Source organism: Tribolium madens, unplaced genomic scaffold, assembly GCF_015345945.1.
Source record: "Tribolium madens isolate multiple individuals breed KSU strain unplaced genomic scaffold, Tmad_KSU_1.1 Scaffold_71;HRSCAF=194;Tcas5.2_LG6, whole genome shotgun sequence".
In the NCBI taxonomy this organism is placed as follows: Eukaryota; Metazoa; Arthropoda; class Insecta; order Coleoptera; family Tenebrionidae; genus Tribolium; species Tribolium madens.
In genome coordinates, this window is record NW_025401041.1 from 8,543,815 (window position 1) to 8,566,235 (window position 22,421).

Consider the following 22,421-nt stretch of genomic DNA (forward strand, 5'->3'; position numbering starts at 1 on the left):
AACAATTTCTGTTGACATTTTGTTAATTTATAATAAAATTTTTGGAAAAATCAAAATGGGTTCGTCGCTTATCGCCAAATTTTAGTTGAAGTCACCACGAAAAAACCAATTTGCTCTCAAATCACACCCTAAAACTTGTTTTTCTCAATTGTTAACTTTATTTTGCGTTGTGATAAACAATTTCCATTGATATTTTATTGATATTTAATGAAAATTGTGAGAAAAAAAAATCAAAATGGGCAATTTTCGTTAAAATCCAAATTTTTTTTTTTCAGTCCCTGTGCCATAAAATGCATCACTCTGTCTAAAATGGCCCTCAAACTCCGCAAAGACATCAAAAAATCCTCCTACTACGTGTGGTTCCTCGGCGCGAAGGAATCCAAGGGTCTCCGAGGCTCCGAATACGCCCTTCCGGTCATCAAACACCTCGAAGAGCGCGAAAAGGACGTCGAGCCCTTCAAGGTCACTCTTCAAGTCTCCCACAAGGGCCTCAAAATCATCCAAAATGTCGTCTCGCAAAAGGGCTCAAAACCCAAAAACGAAACAATCAAACATTTTATTCCTCACAACACAATTACTTGTGTTTATCAACACGAAGATGTGATTGCGTGCATTTTGCTCTTGTTTAATCCTGTCACAAAGTGTCCTTTACATGTTCATGCGTATAGATGTGACAGTTTGGAGACGGCAACGTTGCTGAAACAGCAATTACAGACGCTTATTGAAAGGCCTGAAAATCAGAAGAAGTTTGCGGAGATTGAGAGTCGCCTGAAAGGGGGGAAGGAGGGGAAGAAGGTGGAGTCGTCAGTGGGGAGCGACACGGGGACGAGCACGAGGGAGAGCGAGTCCAGCGAAGAAAGGTAAAAAAACTGAAAAAAGTGACCATTTTTGTCAACTTTCTTTTGATAAAATCCTGAAACTTGTTTGAACAATAAAATATTTCAAGGTCATAGTGAAATTGATTATTTTGGTTAAAAGTGATTTTTTTTTCAATTAAGGAAAGTTTGTACCACTGTCCTACATTTTTTATTTCTAATGGAATAACTCACATATCACAAACTGAGATTTCCTCTCTTATTAAAAATTAAACCACTTTCTACCAATCAAGGTTTTGGCCTTGACTGTTGATTTTTTATTAACTTTGGTAAGAGTAACAAATTTCAAAATTTTTATCTCTTGTACTAGGATATATTATGGAATGAAATTTTGTGTGGTGGTAAACCTGATATAGGTGTATACCCCCTAAATTTTGAAAAACAAATTTTGACCTAAACCACTAGAAAAAAAGAAAAAAATTGAATGTGGGATTTTTTTTGCTGCATAAATAAATCAATTCAATTTTTTTTACGTAAAAACTATGACACATTATTTACCTTAAAACAAAAAAATTATTTAAAATTGTGATTTGAAAAAATTATAATTGAGCGAAAATTAAAAATTATTTTTTTTTAATTGGGAAACAATCAATATTTGCTCTTTTGCCCCACTAAAGGTTTTATAAATTACTGATAATATAATCACAAAATTTTATTGAAAATTATCCAAAATTTGAAAAATAAATTTTTCAAAATTTCCATTTTCTGGACAATAGAAATTTTTAGAATTAAATTTTTCACGTTGATAGATGTGTATAAATTACCATTATAAAAAAAAGTGGCTCAAGGGCTTAAAAAAATCAATTTGGATATGAAGGAGGGATTTTTTTGCATAAAAGAATCAAAAATTTTGTTCTTGAAAACTGCAAAATTTTTATTAATGCCGTTTTGGCACACGATTTACTCTAACACGGTCTACCATTTCCAAAAATTTTATTTAAAAATGTGACTTGAAAATATCATTATTTAGCGAAAATTAAAAAAATTGCCTAGGAACATTGTCAAAAATATTTTTCAAAATTTTTATTTTCTAGACTAGAAATTTTTAATTTAAATTTTGCACGTTGATAATCCTTTGTAGATGAGTATAAATTACAATTATAAAAAAAATTGACTCAAGGATTTAAAAAAATCAAATTTTTTGCATAATCAAATGAATCAAAAATTTTTTACTTGAAAACTATAAACTTTTTTTTAATGCCGTTTTGGCACATGATTTACTCTAACACGGCCTACCATTTCCCAAAATTTTATTTAAATATGTAGCTTAAAACAGATGCAAAAAAATACGTCAAAAATCAAAATTTTTTGATTTGCAAAAACAAAACAAATTTTGAATATGTTTTTGCTTTTTAGTAAATCTCATAATTGTCCACTAAATCACAAAATTTCAAGAAATTTTTCAAAAACTTGGAAAAAAAACTTTTAAAAAGTGACAATATCAAAATTTCGAAATTTGCAACTTAGGCACTATGGTATATCTTAGACTGAAATTTTGCATGATGGTAGATCTGATATAGGTGTATATACCGTTAAATTTTGGAAAACAAATTTTGACTCAAAAAAAAAAAATGTTGGACTGTTTTTTTTGATGCATACCTAAATATATCAATTAATTTTTTTTTATTTTAAAACTATAAAACACACATTAATTCCCTTTTTGGCACATTATTTACCTTACAGTCTACCACTTCCAAAAATTTTATTTAAAAATGTGACTTGAAAAAATTATTAGGTATTTGTCAAAAAATTTTCAAAATTTTTATTTTGTAGATGTTCATAAATTACCATATCTAAAAAAAATATATTTTGACTCAGGGGCTTAAAAAAATCAAATCGGATATGAAAGAGGGAATTTTTTGCATAATCAAGTGAACCAAAAAAATTTTACTTGAAAACAATAAACTTTTTATTAATGCCGTTTTGGCATACGATGTACCCTAACACGACCTACCGTTTCCCAAAATTTTGTTAAAATTTGTAGCAAAAAATAGTCAAAAATCAAATTTTTTTAATTTGAAAAAAAAACAAATTTTGAAAATGTTTTTGCTTTTTAGTTGATCTCATAATATCATTGGTAAAAACTTGAACACTAAATTTTTTAATGAGTAATATATCAAAATTTCAGTAACTTAGACACTGTGACTGAAATCTTTGAATTTTGAAAATCAAATTTTGACTTGAACCACTATAAAAAAAATCTAATGTTATACTACTTTTTTTGCTGCATCAAATCAATCAAAAATTGTTTACTTGAAAACTATAAAGTTCACATTAATGCCGTTTTGGCCTATCATTTCCAATTTTTTTTTAATATAGCTTGATTTATTTTTATTTTCGCATTTAATTTTTTTACTATTTAAAAAATTTAAGAATTTGTCCAAAGAAATTTTGAAGGTCATCAAGAGTGTGAGTGCGTAATATTAGTTAAATAATCCCAATAATTATTTATAATTACCCATAATTACCGTGTTTTATTTTCACACACACTAACAGTAATTCAATGTTTGGTATTTACAAACAGCCCGTTAGAATAGAGATGTGCAACTCTTATTTATTTCACCTCAAGCGACATATAAAATGTAAAAAGGTCACGAGTTAATCACCCAACAAACCCAACTTTTATTGACCATTCTTGTTCACAAACAAAATCGTGTCAACAGGTTATTCTCCTTTTCTAGGTTAATTTTCAAACTTTCATTGAATAATTTTATTGTTCACATAATTATTATTTTGCAATAATCCACAGATTCGCTGTTGAACCAACTCGCGTGACCACCCTGTACGACTCAGTGGCGGCGGAATTGCGCGAAAAACTCGCCAAAAACAACGTCCCAATCCTGCTCCCCCCACGCGACTACGACACTGTCCACCGCCAAAAGGGCAATCTGACGGGAATTGAACTCCGCCGCTGTCTCAACGCCAACATCGTCGGCCAAAACGCCAAAGGGCGAAGACTGGAAAGCAGTGGCGGCAGCTCAGGGATCGGCTCCGATCACCCCCCAAGCCCCGACTCGCCCGACGCCCCTGACACCAGATTCAACACTTTGGACAACCAAAGCACGAGCGGTGAGTCACTCGAAAAAAAATTATTACCCGCCACTGGAATAAATACTTTTTTGGTGTTTGTTACTATGGATACGTAGCATTTCCATAGCAACGGTACGTGTTAACGTGCATAGTCGACTCGTAAAGTTGGGAAAAAGGTTTTTGGGCATAATTTTGACGTTTCTTATTTATTTTCAAGACTTTGTTGTTTTTTGAGCCAACAGCTGGGATTTGAGCCGTTATTCTTGTAGCCTTGTGGTCATCACCCATCGTTTTTCTTCTTATTATTACTATTATTATCGGGTGTTTGCGGTTGCTAACCATTGTCTTGTAACCGTTTATACAAATTTGAACCGTTGTCCTGAAAAGTACTTCCTCCAAGTGTCGTTGACTGTAACAACAATTAAATTGGAAGCATGATGGATCACGTGACGCCTGAAAGAATGATTTACTTTCGCTAGGTGTGTTGAATTCGGCCGTGACTTTTCAGTTCTTCTCCAAGAGCATTGGATAATTCGAGTCACTCTGTATGAAAAATTTGAGGAATGTCGATGGTTTGCCTCTCTATTTGCGTTTCTGGGTTAAAAGATTCAACTCTTGACTCAGCCGACGGCAATTATACAGATCGGTTCCGAAATACGGTTATTAATTGGAGTCGGCTGAAACAATGCGTCTCACGAGTAATTGCGCGAGTTGAAGACACTTCCGGATGGATAACAGGACTGTGATGACACCCGGAAACGAGCAATTTTAAGGCATGGGTTCGTCGCTTATTGAAAAATTTTCGTTCAAGTCACTGACAAAATTTCAGTTTTTTGCAAAATTTAACCCTGAAATTAATTTTTGTTAATTTTTAACTTTATTTCATGTTGTGGCAAAGATTCTAAATGAGGATTTTTAACGATTTTTATGAGATTTGTTGGAAAATCAAGGTGGGTTCGTCGCTTAAAGCCAAATTTTAGTTGAAGTCACTGTGAAAAAATTGTTTTTTTTACAAATTACACCTGGAAATTAATTTTTTTTAAGTGTTAGATATATTTTGCGTTGTAATAAACAATTTCTGTTGATATTTTATTGATTTTTATTGAAATTTGTTAAAAAAAATCAAAATGGGTTCGTCGCTTATCGCCAAATTTTAGTTGAAGTCACTGTGAAAAAAATTGTTTTTTTACAAATTACACCTGGAAATTAATTTTATTTAAGTGTAAGATATATTTTGCGTTGTAATAAACAATTTCTGTTGATATTTTAATGATTTTTATTGAAATTTGTTAAAAAAAAATCAAAATGGGTTCGTCGCTTATCGCCAAATTTTAGTTGAAGTCACTGTGAAAAAAATTGTTTTTTTTACAAATTACACCTGGAAATTATTTTTTTTTAAGTGTTAGATATATTTTGCGTTGTAATAAACAATTTCTGTTGATATTTTATTGATTTTTATTGAAATTTGTCAGAAAAAAATCAAAATGGGTTCGTCGCTTATCGCCAAATTTTAGTTGAAGTCACCACGAAAAAAACTATTTGCTCTCAAATCACACCCCAAAACTTGTTTTTCTCAATTGTTAACTTTATTTTGCGTTGTGATAAACATTTTTGACGTTTTATTGATTTTTAATAAAATTTGTTGCAAAAATTAAAATGGGTTCGTTGCCTATTGCGCAATTTCTATTGAAGTCACCAACTAAATTTCTGTTTTTTTTTAAATTTAAGCCCGAAATTAGTTTTTGTTCTTTTTTCAGTTTGTTTTACGTTGTGACAAAAATTCCAAGTGAAGATTTTTAACAATTTTTTGATTTTTAATCAGATTTGTTGGAATATCAAAATGGGTTCGTCGCTTATCACTAAATTTTGGTTGAAATCACCACGAAAAAAATTATTTGCTCTCAAATCACACCCCAAAACTTGTTTTTCTCAATTGTTAACTTTGTTTTGCGTTGTGATAAACATTTTACGTCAACATTTTTGACGTTTTGATTTTTTAATAAAATTTGTTGCAAAAATTAAAATGTGTTTGTTGCGCGATTTCTATTGAAATCACCAACTAAATGTCTGTTTTTTTCAAAATTTAAGCCTGAAATTAGATTTTGTTAAATTTTAACTTTATTTCACGTTGTGACAAAGATGCCAAGAGAAGCTTTTTAACGATTTTTTGATTTTTAGGCAGATTTGTTGGAATATCAAAATGGGTTCGTCGCTTATCGCCGAATTTTAGTTGAAGTCACTATGAAAAAAACAGTTTTTTTTACAAATTGTTTATACAAAGTGTTAGATAATAAACAATTTCCGGTTAATATTTTATTGATTTTTATTGAAATTTGTCAGAAAAAAATCAAAGTGGTTTTGTCGCCTATTGCGCGATTTCTGTTTAAATCACCACCAAAAAAATTAAACCACTTGATTTTCACCATAAGTGTTAGATATATTTTGCGTTGTAATAAACAATTTCCGTTTACATTTTATTAATTATTAATCAAATTTGTTGTAAAAATCAAAATGGGTTTGTCGTTTTAATTGAAATCAACACGAAAAAAGCTGTTTGCTCTCAAATCACATCCCAAAACGTCTTTTTCTCAATTGTTAACTTTATTTTGTGTTGTGATAAACATTTTACGTCCATATTTTTGACTTTTTATTGATTTTTTTAATAAATTTGTAGGAAAAATCAAAATGGGTTCGTCGCCTATTGCGCGACTTCTATTGAAATCACCAATTAAATTTTTATTTTCTTCAAAATTCAAGCTCGAAATTACATTTTGTTAATTTTTAACTTTATTTCATGTTGTGACAAAGATTCCAAGTAAAGATTTTTAACGACTTTTTGATTTTTATGCAAATTTGTGGGAATATCAAAATGGGTTCGTCGCTTATCGCCAAAATTCAATTGAAATCATCACGAAAAAAGCAGTTTGCATCTCAAAACTGGTTTTTCTCAATTGTTAACTTTATTTTGCATTGTGATAGACATTTTACGTCAACATTTTATTAATTTATAATAAAATTTTTGACAAAATTGGAAAAATCAAAATGTTGAAATTACCAACAAAAAAATTAAATCACTTGATTTAATTTCTGATTTAGCAAATTTATTTCCTCCTGCCAGATGTTCTTCCGATTTCTCTTGATTTTCTTGCAATTCCGCCTCGCCCATTATCCGAATGACAGATGAGTCTTGGGCGAGGTCTCTGCAGGTACTCGCCATCGGCTATAGGCCGAAGAATGCGGAAACGGCGCCATTTTTTCCCCCCCGAAGGGCCACTTTTTGACAATGACGAAGAAAACGACGACAACATCGACTTGTTTGTCGATCGTGAACAGAGTTAAAGACCCACATTTGATGACCCACATACCGACCCAACTTTTTTCTCTTCTTTTGCATACTCGACTGAACAGGTGCGTCCGCGAAAAAACCACTCAGGACCTCGTGAACTTTGGCCCCAACACCGTTTCGTGAGAAACACATCCACAATTAATTAATTAAACAAAAAAATTTTTTTTGAATTGTACCAGGTGTATCACATTTTATAGGCACTCTTTTAAAACACCCTGTATGTGTTAAAAATCAATTTTTTTTATTTTAGACGAAGACTGGAACGGTGACCCGGCCGACTCCACCCTCTACCTGATGCCCGCCCCGCCCCAAGTGACATTGCCCCGCCCCAATCGTGAAAAATCCCCCGAACTGCCACGTTATTACAACCAATCAAAACCAAGTACCCGCGACATTGCTAAATATCTCGAAAAACCAATTTCAAAATATCTAGAACGTCAAAAACACTCCTACGAAACAAAAGAAAAACCAATGAAATACTTCGACGATGATGGTTTTGATGAAAATTTACGGTAACTCCGCCCCTTTTCCATCAATTACATTGTCAACATTTGATTTGTAGTTACAGGAACCGCCCCCGGTACGAATTCACGTATCAGGAACCGCCTGTTCCCAAAGCGCGTCAGAGATACCCATCGGATGACTCTCGTTATTACTCCGCCCAACGAAGCCCCTCCCCTGTGGAAACCTCCCCACGTGACCGATTTAAAGACGCCAAAGAGAAGTTTCTGTCAATGGAAAAGGAGCGTTTGAGTCACGAACCGCCCATTTCGCCAATCAAACGCCATGAAAGTATGATGTACGCCCCTAAACCCGCCCCTCGACACGTCTCCGATCGAGATGTGCCGTTAGGGCGGTACCGAAATGACAAATACGATCCGAAAAGGAGGTCCATGTTTAGTTTGATTGAGGAGGAGCATCGGAAAAACTCCAATGAAATCGCGAGGGAGTTGAAGAGGCGGAGCTACATGGATGATGACGTCAGAGATACGGATTATAATTTGTCGAAAAGTACAGTCGAGTTGGATCAAGTGGGAGAGGGGATGTATAAGAAGGGGGGGTATAGACATAGTTATGCCGAACCTAAATTAAGGGTGGAAAAGGGGGGGAAGAAACATTTCGAAATGTTACACAGGACCAATAGCGTGACGAATAATGGAAGGGTGGGGATTGCAAGTGTGCATCCATATTAAATGCTCATTGTGTATATAGGGGACATTAGTTAAGTCGTCTAGTGTATATTTATTTCTCTTGATGTGCCTTTTTAAGAGGAGGAGCCATTTAGGAACTTTTGGTTTCCTCACTAACAAACTAATTAATGGTTTTTTATTTAGTTATTTATCTTTTTATATAATTTATGTATTTCTGGTTTTGTATATTATATCAGATGTCTATTTAAACGCAAATTCTATTTTAATAAATGATTTTTTTACAAAATTGATTCTTTTTGTTTCCATTACACACAAAAATTATCAAAAAAAATGAGTCACCCTATGGATGTTTTTGCAATTTAAAAATTATTATTTTGTTTAAAAAATCGAAACTTTTCGTGTCAAATTCACAAAAACTGTGATAAAAAACTTTTTTTGAATCGTCCTGTAGATTGTCAAAATTTAAAACAGGATTCTTTTTAGTCAAGTTTCAAACCGCGTTGTTTTTGCTACCGGCTGCTAGATGGCGGTTTCTTTACCTTCAGTTGAATATTGCAAATCTTGCGCAATTTTCATACTTTTTATGTATCAAGGAGCTGAAATAAAAGCTTTCTCTTGTTTTTGCCGGCCGGCCTATTATTATCGACTGCTACCGATAAAGGTCAAATAATTGGCGAAAATAGGTTAATTTTAAATGTCATAATTATGAATTAAAATGGTATTTTCTATGCAACAGGAAGTGTGCGTTGCATTCACCGACAGATGCTATAAACAATACAAACAAAAGAAAGATTGGGAAAGTGACAGTTGTGATTATATCGTTGACAGATTAGGATAATAATACTACACGTGATTTACTTTTATTTTTTCGTAATGACAGTCTAATCGATAGTCAAATGGTTTTTTAATAGCTAATTGAGAGTGACGTAAGCCAACTTGTGAAACTTGTGAAATGGAAATAATGGCTTTTATTGATTATATTAGTGTCAAATTTCTTAATAAAAATTGAAATAACAAGTTTTGATTGTTTCAAAATGACAGGATATATAAATTATGACATTTAATATAATTTCAAAAAATTGTGACATTTTTCAAGTCGACTGGATTAAAAACACACGTAAATACTGGTATTGCCACTCACTGATTTCTAGCACACTCTGTATAAGAAAATAAAAATGTGTCATTAGCTTTGTCTGCTACTGTACCTTTAAAAATAAAATTTGTTGTTTTAATCATTTTTCTTACTTGTAAACAATAAATATTTATTAATTCAATTGTTTATCAATTTATCTAAACCACATTTAGATATTTTTATCAAAATTTTATCGAAATAATGAAAAAAAAACAAACATGTTATTGCAAAAAGTTGATATAAATTGGCAACTCTTTGGGGCAAATTTTCAGTACTTTCGTGTAGTGAAAAATGGACCCACAAAAACCTGAATCCGACCCTGCGAAACTCGCAGCAACCCTAAAAAAATTCCTCACATCAAAACCTTACGACGAAGACGATATCACCGAAACCGCCAAAAAAATCTTCTCTGAATTGGACCAAAATTTCGACCAATTCAAACTCGTGACTCTCTCCGACGATTTACCCAAAATTCTTCCCTCTGAAACACCAATTTATGCAATTTTTGAAAAACTGAAACAAAAATGGGTGATTTTTTGCATAATTGAAACCAAAATTTTCTACAAGGACTCGTCCGGTGAAAAAATGCCCTACCGACTTGAGAAACAACTCAAAATTCTATTTCCGGAAGCTGAAATAATTGCCAACTTGGACCAAGACCATGGTGACGAAGAAGTGGAAAATTACGGGCCTTTTTGTCTCCGAAATTTGCGAATTTTGCTAAATTCAGGCAAAGAAATCGATCCCAAGCAAAAATTTTGCCAATTGAGTGATGTCAATAGTGAGAAAATTGAAATTGTGCTCAAAATGGCACAAGATTTTGAGAAAAATGATGATTTTAAAAAGGCCCTAAGTGAGTTTATTGATTCACTACCGCTGGAATTGGGGTCAGGTATGTTGAACTATAAGAAGATCCTTGAAGAGGAATTGGATAAGGATGAGAAGGATGTGGACCATGACAGGATTAAAAAAGCCCGTGAGGAGTATTTGAAACCTGAAAACATTGATAAGCTACATGAAAATTACAAAATCTCCGACACTGAAGTCGAAATCAAAATACTGAAAAAATTCCCGGAGGAAATGGACAAGTTGGGCGAAATTTTCCTCACTCTTGACTTTATCAATGACGAAACTCAGCTCAATTCCGCCTTGGAACAACTATCAACGATTTTATCAATCGACGATAACAAACTTAAATCTTTTTACGAATTCAAAACTAAAAAAAACGAGCAAAAAAACCCAAAATTAACCCCTGACGACATCACCCAAATCGCTGATAATCTCCCAATTATCAAGCAGAAACACGACAAAACCACCCCTTTTGACGAAATTCTATCACAAATCACCCTTGGTAAAGACTTGAAACCCTCATCACCGACCCAATACACCCCCAAGAAGAGTCAACTCGAGCAAAATTACTACTTGGTCAAGACAAAATACCAAAATTTGAGTTGGAGTAGCATCCAAGATGTCAATTTTTGGGCAATTGCGAAAAAAGGACACTTGGGGGAGACACTTGACGAAATTTGCGAAACCATAGCCATCTCTGATCGTGTTTATTTTTTGTTAAGTGGTGGGAATCGTCTTCGGGATACCCAAATTCTGGCGATTTTGCTCTTTTTCCAAAATGATCAAGGTCGGCTCTGTGAGATTAAAACCGGTGAGGGGAAAACTATAATAGTGTCAATTTTGGCCGTTATCAAAGCCCTTCAAGGCCATTTAGTTGATGTGATAACAACTAGTCCGGTTTTGGCCAATGAGGGGGTTGCCCAAACTAGGAGTTTTTACTCCATTTTTGGGGTAACTGTCTCAAGTAATGATTTGGCAGTTGGCTACACTGCTGACGTTGTCTATGGGAGTATCAACAGCTTCCAGTTTGACTATTTGAAAGACAGTTTTGAACGACGCTTTGGTCAAGTCATCTTAGACGAAGTTGATAGTTTATTGGTTGACAATGGCGGCCATATTGCCAAAATTGCAACCCCCTTCCCCGGAATGGAGAACCTCCGCTATATCTTCATCAAAATCTGGCAAGAGTTGCACAAAGCTGAAGAAAGTTTCATTGAAGAAAACCAAGAGAAGATTTTGACAATTGTGACAAAACCACAAGACGAAGCATGGAAACTTCTTGACGATTTCTTCAACCAAAATGAACGCAAAATCATCATGGACAAAATCAGGGCTACCAATCCGAGTGACAACCCGCTTATCCCCCCCCACCTCATTGACTATGTCCACGACAATTTGGATAATTGGATCGAGAGTGCCCTGATTGCCAAATACGACTGTCATCTTCACCAACAATATCGCATCGTCGATGGTACCATCACCCCAGTTGACAATCTCAACACTGGTGTGACCTTGAAGAATACAGTGTGGTCCAATGGCCTCCAACAGTTTCTTCAATTGAAGCACAATCTTCACCTCACTTGTGTTACCCTTCCTAGTATCTTCATTTCCAACATTGGCTATATCAAAAACTACCAAAACATTTTTGGGGTCACTGGAACTTTAGGCTCCACCACTGAGCAAGACCTCCTCTCCACCATCTACAACGTCACTTTCTCCAAAATACCAACATACAAACCAAAAATCTTCGAAGAAAACCCACCAATTGTCACCAATGATTGGGACATCGAAGTGACCGCTGAAATCGTGAAGAAAATCGATGAAAATCGCGCCGTTTTGGCCATCTTTGAAACAGAACAAGACTTAATCAACATTGAACAAAACCTGAAAATCATCCAAAATGGCGACTTCCGTCTAAGGATCTTCGCAAAAGAAGAGGAAGCACAAGAAATGAGGAACAAAGTCCAAGTTGGCGACGTGATTTTGGCAACCAATCTCGCTGGACGTGGTTGCGATTTCAGGACTGAAGAAAAGTTGGAAGAAAATGGCGGTTTGCATGTTCTTGTCGGCTTTCTTCCTTGCAATCTTCGAGTCGAGGAACAAGCTTTTGGCCGGACTTCGCGTCAAGGGAAGAAAGGAAGTGCCCAATTAATAATCCGGGGTGAGCACAATGGTACTGAAATAAAAAACGCAAGAGATGAGCTTGAAGCTGAAAGATTGAAACACGTTCGTGACGTTGTCCTGAAAGAAATCAGCTTCAAGGAGAGGTTAGTTAAGCTTTTCTCTGACTTGTATCTGAAAGTCAAACGTTTGAAGGTGTTACAAGGGGAGTTTCAGTATTTCCTTCAGGATCTGAAAGAGTTTTGGGCTTTTTGGTTAGATAAAAACAACTTCAGCATCAGGAACATGAAAAATAGTCCGGAAGAAGAATTTCTGAAGTTTGTTATTGAAGCTCATGAAATTATCAACGGGGAAATTAAGCACAACCCTTACTACTCCATCGCCTTAGCTGATTATTATTTGGAAAATAACAAAAAAAATAAAGCTCGACTTGAGCTTCAGCATGCTATAGCAATGAGTGACAACCACAGCGAATTGCTAGCAGGAGCCCACATGAAACTTTTCGAAGTTGCTATAGCTAGTGGTAACCAAACATGGGAAAAAATCAAAAAAGCTCTAGCTAAAGTACTTTTCATCAATGTCCAAAAAAACACACAATACAAGAAAAATGCTTTAACACAGTTAAATCAAGCTAGCAATGCTGTAACTCTAGAAATTGACTATATCGAGAATTTCCTGAAAAACCCCGATTTTGAGAAAATCCTTCACGAGAGTGAAAATAAATTCCTGAAACACATTTACTCTCGACTTTACTGCCTGAAAACCCACAAAGGAAACATCGACGAGTTAGTGAAACAAATTGAAGAAACTGAAGACGATGGTGTTGATTTCAGTGGAAAAGCTCAATCGACTGTTGACAATCACCGGAAAATTGACGAAAATTCAGTCGTGACTGAAATCGAGTTATCTGAGCTTCAATCAGTGGGCCTTGACGCGCTTTATGCCCTTCGAAGGGTCAAGGACGTCCCTGATTACGTCATATATGCCGCTCAAGCCCAAATTGGAGGAGGGATTACAGCTTTGGCTGCTGGGCTTTTCTTCCCGCCCATTTTCCCGATCATGAGTCCCTTAGGAGTGACCCTAATTTCAGAAGGGATTATTGACATTGTTTTCTCCTTGTTTGAGGATAATCCCGAGTTTAAGGACTTCATGAAGGGCAAAGCTGTGTCCTATGGGATTGCACTGGTTACTTTCGGGATTAGTGCAATTGCACAATCGATCAAAATTTTGACGAAAGCTTTGAGCTTTTTCCGGAAGTTGGCCACGTTTTTGCGCAAAAGCCCCTACCTGAAACAGTTGTGTAGCAGGATTGCCAATCTAGTTGACAAGTGGGGGAATTCAGTTGAGAAGCTTTTGGAAGTTGCAAAGTTCAATAAATTGACGAAAAGTGACCAATTGAGGCGACTGAAAGAGTTGCAAAAAAGTGGCAAAGCTTTTGACCATTTGGGCGGTTTAAAAAAATTGAAGAGTTTGGAGAAGTTGCAGAAAGTTGGCAAGTTGCGTGAGTTGACCAGAAGCCAACTCCTCGTCCAGTTTGCCAAAGACGTTGCTTGGGAAACGGGAAAACAAGGCGGGAAAAGATTGTTAAATAAGTTTGTTGTTAAGCCTTTGATTGCCAAAATTTTCGGCGAATTGATTGAAAAAATCAAGAGACTTTTTGTCGAAGCTTTGAAAAAGTCAATCAAAGACAATCGAAATTTGCGGGAAAAAATTCGGACGACTGAAAAGTCGGAAATTGACAAAACCCTTGACGAGTTTATCGGAAAAGAGGACAAAGCTTTGAAAAAACTGAAAAAATTTGTTTTTGACACTTTGGGTAAATTCAACAGCACTACAATCGATGTCTTGACACTCTCCTATGACACTGCTGTTAATTTGGCTGAAATTGGGCGAATTTGCTCGAAATTTGCGTCAAATCTTGAAAAAAAACTGAAAGGCGGGAGTGAAAATAACAAAGTCGATGAAATGATTGAGAAAATTTGCGCGAAATTGGCCGATAAATTGCTTTCATTATCGTGGGATGTCCTGAAGGACAATGTCAAGTTTGCGTGGAAGCACAAGGATATCTTCTCTTCGAAAAAACAAACGACTGGAGTTGTCCTGAAACCAAATACTGAAAGTGGGAAAAACGGTAAAGAAGATTCCTGGAAAATTTTTGGACTCGCACCTGGAGCTTCACTCACTGAAGTTAGGAAGCATTACAAGAAAATGGCCCTGATTTTGCATCCTGACAAAAATCTAAACGATCCTGCTGCCGTGGAAAAGTTTCAGAGGTTCCAAAATGCGTACGAGGACATTTTAAAGACTTTTGAAAAAGGAAAAGGAAAAGGAAAGAAAACAGCAGCACTTGAAACAATTTTAAACAATTGAAAAAAAAATAATAATCATTACTTTTATTATTTACAATACGTAAAAATTTGATTTTTTATATTTTAAATGTTTGTTACAAAGCGAAATAATGTTAAAACTAAAATAAAAACTAATTTTTTGTTGTAATTCTCAAGCAATTAATTTTTTTCGTGGTGACTTCAACTAAATTTTGGCAACAATCGACGAACCCATTTTAAAAAATTGATTAAAAATTAAATAAATTAATAAAATTGTCAACTTCAAATGTTTGTTACACAGCGAAATAATGTTAAAACTAAAAAAAAACAATTTTTTATTGTAATTTTCAAGCAAATAATTGTTTCGTGGTGACTTCAACTAAATTTTGACAATAAGCGACGAACCCATTTTAAAAAATTGATTAAAAATCAAATAAATCATTAAAATTATCAACTTCAAATTGTTTGTTACAAATGGAAATAATGCTAAAACTACAAAAGAAAACAATTTTTTGTTGTAATTCCCAAGCAATTAATTTTTTTCGTAGGAACTTCAACTAAATTGTGGCAATAAGCGACGAACCCATTTTAAAAAAGTGAGTAAAAAATCAAATAAATCATTAAAATTGCCAACTTCAAATGTCAGTTACAAAGCGAAATAATGTTAAAAGTAAAAAAAACTAATTTTTTGTTTACAATACGTAAAAGTTTGATTTTTTACATTCCCACACATAATATCTAACAAATTGAACACACAATGCAGTTTCGCACAAAAACAACGTTAAGTCAATAATTTTATTAGCGAGAAAAGCTTGAGACTGAAGAGTTTTGAGGTTAACACAATTTTAAATATTTAACGAGTAAATTTGTACGTTATTTTATCACGTACGTAACGCAAACAGAGATAAGATAAAGAAACAAGAAGAAAACGTAACCGTTTTTTACGATATTAGAAAAAAAGAATTAAAAGGGTTCGTCGCTTATTTCCAAAATTTCATTAAAGTCTCCGGAAAAATATCAATTTTCGCTATGTTCTAATTATTTTTTTTAATTAATTAATTTAATTGATTGCGTTATATTAATAATAAAATAGCTTATAATTTTAGTAAAAAAAATAAAACATCAAAAGCGGGACATTAAAAAATGAATTTTTTGGTTTTAAAGTTGTTAAAATTACAAAAATTAATAAATCAAACATTACCCAAATTAAACAATCAATTTTTTAAGCCAATTTTAGCCAATTGAGTTTTTTGTTGGTGACTTCAACTACATTTTGGCTATAAGCGACGAACCCATTCATAACATGTTTCAAAATTATACAAAAACAGCTCAAATTTTTATTATTTTTTTGTAGCTACGTTTTATTGATTATAAATTAAAATGATCAGATTTTAAATTAAATTAATTTGTTTTGTTGAGTTAGTTGTATTTTTTTTTCTTGTTTTATGTAATTCAGCCATATTATTTTCGTTTTCCGTATTAAAATACCACGAGATTCATTTTCAGGAAATACGAGAGCAGTCTTTATCAGATTACAATAACACTTGAGCTAAATTACCCAATCAAGAAACCTTTCAGCTTATTTTGTTTCAAACTTAGTCGATGCATCAACTTTCTTCTCGGCAAGAAAGTAGTTCCAAAAATGAACCCATCGCTGAAAAAATCGCTCATCTAGACATTCCGTGGCCTACATCCAGCAACATGCCCGTCTCTGCAAATTTCGGAGGCATTTCACGCTAAATTACTTCAGCAATGAAGTGTCTTCTTTTGTGAAAGTCGCAGATTTTCAGCGGAAATGCATAGAAAGTCGACTCATTTGACCATTTTTGGACCAATCGACACAGAAAACGCTTTTCGCGTGCATCTGCAATTGTGAAATTGTCGCCGGGTGACGTAAGGTGTTATTTAACAGGAGAAATATTAGAGTTGCGAAATTTTAGACTGGGAATAGTGAGCTGTGATTGTAATTTGGGCGTTTCCTGCATCTACCACTTTTTTTAGACACGAGAAATTGCAAAACTCGCGACTAAAACGATAAAATTTCAGTGAATTTAGTTTTTTTTGGTCAGTGACTTCAACATAATTTTGGCAACAAGCGACGAACCCATTTTAAAAAGTTGATTAAAAATGAAATAAATCATTAAAATTGTCAACTTACAAGGCGAAATTATGTTAGAATTTAAAAAAAAAACTAATTTTTTATTGTAATTCTCATGCAATTAATTTTTGTCGTAGTGACTTCAACTAAATTTTGGCAATAAACGACAAACCCATTTTAAAAAATTAATTAAAAATCAAATAAATCATTAAAATTGTCAACTTAAAATGTTTGTTACAGGGAGAAATTTGTTAGAATTAAAAAAACTAATTTTTTATTGTAATTTTCAAGCAATTTTTTTTTTCGTGGTGACTTCAACTAAATTTTGACAACAAGCGACGAACCCATTTTAAAAAATTGAATAAAAATCAAATAAATTATTAAAATTGTCAATTTCAAATGTTTGTTACAAAGCGAAATAATGTTAAAAGTAAAAAAAATAATTTTTTGTTGTATTTCTCAATCAATTAATTTTTTTAGTGGTGACTTTAACTAAATTCTGGCAATAAGCAACGAACCCATTATGAAAAATTGATTAAAAATCAAATAAATCATTAAAATTGTCAACTTAAAATGTTTGATACAGGGAGAAATTATGTTAGAATTAGAAGAAAAAAAACTATTTCTTTTATTGTAATTTTCAAGCAATTAATTTTTTTCGTGGTGACTTCAACTAAATTTTGGCAATAAGCGACGAACCCATTTTAAAAATTTGATCAAAAATCAAATAAATCATTAAAATTGTTAACTTAAAGTGTTTGTTACAGGGAGAAATTATGTTAGAATTAAAAAAAAAACTAATTTTTTGTTGTAATTTTCAAGCAATTAATTTTTTTTGTGGTGACTTCAACTAAATTTTGGCAATAAGCGACGAACCTATTTTAAAAATTTGATCAAAAATCAAATAAATCATTAAAATTGTTAACTTAAAATGTATGTTACAGGGAGAAATTATGTTAATACTAAAATAAAAACTAATTTTTTGTTGTAATTTTCAAGCAATAAATTTTTTTTGTGGTGACTTCAACTAAATTTTGGCAATAAGCGACGAACCCATTTTAAAAAATTTTTCAAAAATTAATTAAATTATTAAAATTATCAACTTAAAATGTTTGTTACAGGGAGATATTATGTTAGAATTAAAAAAAACTATTTTTTTATTGTAATTTTCAAGCAATTAATTTTTTTCGTAGTAACTTCAACTAAATTTTGGCAATAAGCGACGAACCCATTTAAAAAAAATGATTAAAAGTCAAATAAATTATTAAAATCGTCAACTTAAAATGTTTGTTACAGGGAGAAATTATGTTAATACTAAAATAAAACTAATTTTTTGTTGTAATTCTCAAACAATTATTTTTTTTCGTGGTGACTTCAACTAAATTTTGTCAATAAGCGACGAACCCATTTTATAAAATTGAATAAAAATCAAATAAATTATTAAAATAGTCAATTTCAAATGTTTGTTACAAAGTAAAATAATGTTAAAAGTAAAAAAAAATAATTTTTTGTTGTATTTCTCAAGCAATTAATTTTTTTCGTGGTGACTTCAACTAAATTTTGACAATAAGCGACGAACCCAATTTATAAAATTGATTAAAAATCAAATAAATTAATAAAATTGTCAACTTAAAATGTTTGTTACAGGGAGAAATTATGTTAGAATTAGAAAAAATATTTTTTTATTGTAATTCTCAAACAATTTGAGAGCAAACAGCTTTTTTCGTGGTGACTTCAATTAAATTTTGGCAATAAGCGACAAACCCATTTTAAAAAATTGATTAAAAACAAAATAAATTATTAAAATTGTCAACTTCAAATGAAATAATGTTAAAACTAAAAAAAAATTTAATTTTTTGTTGTAATTCTCAAGCAATTATTTTTTTTTGCGGTGACTTCAACTAAATTTTGTCAATAGGCGACGAACCCATTGTTCCTCCAGCAATTTTCTCTCGATAAATAAACAAATATGAGTGATTTCCGACGCATTCTAGATCAGTCGGTATAAACACCAACATCCTTGAAATTTCTCTCAATCTAGTCTCAAAAATCGTGTAATTTATTCAAAGAAACTGAAAACAATCCACAATTGGCACTTTCACCGCCCCTTGACACTTTCTTTGATTGATTTTTCCATAAATAAGACCGCATATGCGGGTCGTTGTTGTAATCGAAATAGTTAGAGATCACGTGGGATGAATGATTGTAATTATCAGACATGCAGAGAGAATGTGGTTGGCTTTTGATCTGCAGTCGGAGCCTCGAGGAAAGGAAATTACGGCGACTAGTTTACAAAATATTTCTTCTTTCTGATTTTACTCGCATGAGAAGTATCCGTCATATACCGGGTGTTAAATTGTAAATAAGGAAATAATAAGCACACTTTATGCTTTATTACCGATCGTAAATCTCACTGGAAGTTGTCTTTAACACATTTATGACCTTAGCGGCGTTGCAAGACAAAAAACACAAATAATTTAATGGGTTCGTCGTCTAATCACAGTTGAAATCACCAACAAAAACTATCAATTACCCAATTTTGACCATCCAAAGTGGGATTTTTCTCATTATTAATTAATTTAGAGTCACTTTAAACCATTTTTGACCGCCAAATACCAACAATAACCGCGATTTTGGAACAATTTTATTAGTGGGTTCGTCGCTTATCGCCAAATTTCCGTTAAAGTCTCCAACAAAATTGGCTTTTTCTCTGTCAAATTGTCGTAATTGTACTTTTTCTCATAATCTTGCGTCTTGAAAAGCGGTAATTAATAAAATGAGCAGTTCACGCAATTATACGGGGGTAAATGCTCAATTGAAACAATGACAATGAGAAACGAAGAGTTGAATTGTCTGAAGAGAAAACCTTGAGAAGTGGCCAAGTTCAGACCCAGATTCGTGTTAAGATTTATTAATTTTCAGAAATTATGGAAAAGAGCAGAATTTAAAATTGATCGTTTTTCACTTTCACTCGGATTTAACACCATGTGAAAGCGATTTTTTCGAAAAAAATGTAAATTTATAATGGGGAGAATAAGTAGGCTGTGATATTTGATTAAAAACACATAATAAAGAATTTTCTATTTGCAAAAATATACAATTGTGATTTCAATGACATTTGGAAGATAACATTTTAACCAGTATTCAGAATAAATTACTCTCTCAAAGACATGGAAATGATGTTAATTCACTTGAGAACAGTTTACATTTAATGCACAGCTGAAAAAAGTAGAAAAAACCGCTGAAAACGGCGTTTGTGTTGGTGATTTCAATGACATTTTTCGCACAAGCGACGAACCCATTTCAGTTTTTTTAATTTCGCTCCTGAAAGCTTGAATTAAGTCATCCTCCAAAATTGAACCTTGACCTTGTCCGTGAAGCCAAATCGCTTCTTCTCTCCGAGAGTACACGACACGTCCGGGTACCTACTACCATTCACCTGCCTCGTGGAGGTGCACAGCCTACTTGCTCGTTCCCCCTTTTTAGTAGCAACAGGTGTTTTGATCGATCTGGAACGCGACAGTGCGCTCTCAGTGCCCGATTCGATTTTGTTTGTTAAATTTCAAGAAATGACAATGTGAGTGAGTGTCATTGTGGCATCATGGATTATATTTTCAATTTTGGATAATTTTTTGAGTAAGTGGAGGTCACAAAGTGGCCAAGATGGGAAAATGAGGTGATTTTTATGGAGATTTCAATGCCGAAATAAGGTGATCAAGCGACTAACCCAGAATTTTATTTCGCATTTAAATAAATAAATTGTTTCTATTTACCAAAGAAACATATTTGAAGAGTAGTTTACATAATCAGAGGTGACTTTGATGACGATATTTGTCAACCAATTGGTGTCATCAAATATTTTTAAATTTTTATTGCAGTGGAAATATTTGACGACGCAAAAAACACATTTCACTTGTTTGAGTCAAAACAAAATAAACTTTTTGTACTACTTTGTTGTCTCTAATAATTCTAGATTTTTTTTATTCACTCTTGTATGATATTTTACCAAATTTTGCTCTGTAGAATTAATTATTAATATTATATATAATTTTCTTTTAAATGTACCGGGTGAATCAACTTTTACGCACCTTCAAATTTCGGCTCTCCTAATTGTTGAAAAGAAATCGCATTCACTTTAAACGTTTCAGAAATTGAATTCTTGTCGATATTTCTGAAAATCTTTCTCTTCTATCTATTATGTGGGAGTGTATCAAGTCAGCTTCACGAAAGTGGCTCCGTTATTCGGCGTTTCTAATGCCCTCGAGCATCATGTAGTGAATGTGGGCGTCTCGACCTGTTACTTTATCTCGCAAAGCGATTTTCAAACACTAGAATTTTGTAAAATAGTAAATGAAAAAAATTTTTTTGAAAAAAAAGCAAGAATCTTGTCGAAAATGGACGATTTTCTAGATCAGAGACTGTCAAAACTGTCAAAAGTGATGTTTATGAGAGTACTTTCTCTGGTAATTAAACTAGAAATAGTGAAAAACAAAACTTCAATTAGTTATGTAAAAAAACTGAGAAAAAATGGGCGATTTTGCGAATTTTCAATGATTTTATCGGAGATTTCAACGAAAAGCGACGAACCCACTTAACTAAGATTGGCAAAAGTTCTTTGAAATATCCTAAAAGTACTCAAATTAAACAATAAGAAATTCAACTTTTTTAATAAATTAGCCAATTAATCTCTTTGGTGATTTCAATGCAAGTTTGAGATAAGCGACGAACCCATTACTTTTTTCAGCGACAAATTAACAAAAACTAGTTCATATTAGCTCAGGTATAACAAAATTGTAAATTTACTGAAACCATGAATAAAAAATAGAACACCTACTTTCATCAATTGAAGAATAAATCATAACATCTCACTGATAATTCACCGGCCGACAAACCCAATTATTGACCAAAAATTTTCATTTTTATTTATTTGTTTTGCATGCATAATCATAATTCCACGCTTTGTGAGTAGAGGTAATGGTGCCAAGTTAGAATAATTTCAAGTTTGGTAAATTACCAATTCAGGAGACTCCTCTGAAACCGCTCTTCAGACCCAAAAGTCACATCACGTCGCAAAACTGTTCTTCACACCCAATCCTGAAATTTTCTTTCAGCGATCTAGGACGTTGCGAAACACTGTGATTCATTTCTTGCACGATGAACATCTTGAAGAATGGTCAAGGATTCACTTAATTGTTTTGCTATTAAGGAAGTCGGTTTCCGTGCCGACATTTTGCAATTTTTAATTTGGGAAAATTCTGCAAATATTGACATTTTACAAGAAAAAATTCAACACACAGGTACCTACTTGATTAATTTTGCTGAAATTTTACAAAATTTTGACAAAAACACTACCAATTAAGCTTTTTCTTGGAGATTTCAATGCAAAAACAAGCGTCGAACTCACTTTTTCATAATTTTGTTTTATTTGTTAAAAGTTTCAAGTGTTTCAATCGAAAATAAATCGTTAGTTAAACAGACAGGTACCTACTTGA

General features: G+C 33.0%; 3 protein-coding genes across 3 annotated transcripts in view; all 3 read left to right on the forward strand.

The window, feature by feature from the left end:
- The window catches only part of LOC123008536, a 17,259-nt gene extending 8,573 nt beyond the window's left edge, over positions 1-8,686 (forward strand). The window contains exons 2-5 of the mRNA XM_044404383.1: positions 276-860; positions 3,625-3,944; positions 7,502-7,763; positions 7,814-8,686. Of these exons, the coding sequence (XP_044260318.1) occupies positions 310-860; positions 3,625-3,944; positions 7,502-7,763; positions 7,814-8,444 (1,764 nt within the window). The 5' untranslated portion in view covers positions 276-309 and the 3' untranslated portion in view covers positions 8,445-8,686. The remainder of the gene's footprint in view (positions 1-275; positions 861-3,624; positions 3,945-7,501; positions 7,764-7,813) is intronic.
- A 1,139-nt stretch (positions 8,687-9,825) lies between these two features.
- On the forward strand, positions 9,826-14,874 carry LOC123009175. The gene has a single exon (XM_044405301.1). It carries the CDS (start codon positions 9,826-9,828, stop codon positions 14,872-14,874), a length of 5,049 nt encoding a protein of 1,682 aa, XP_044261236.1.
- Positions 14,875-20,398: 5,524 nt separating this feature from the next.
- Positions 20,399-22,421, forward strand: part of LOC123008499 — a 6,219-nt gene continuing 4,196 nt past the window's right edge. The window contains exon 1 of the mRNA XM_044404329.1: positions 20,399-20,565. The gene's annotated coding sequence lies outside the window, so the exon portion shown is untranslated. The remainder of the gene's footprint in view (positions 20,566-22,421) is intronic.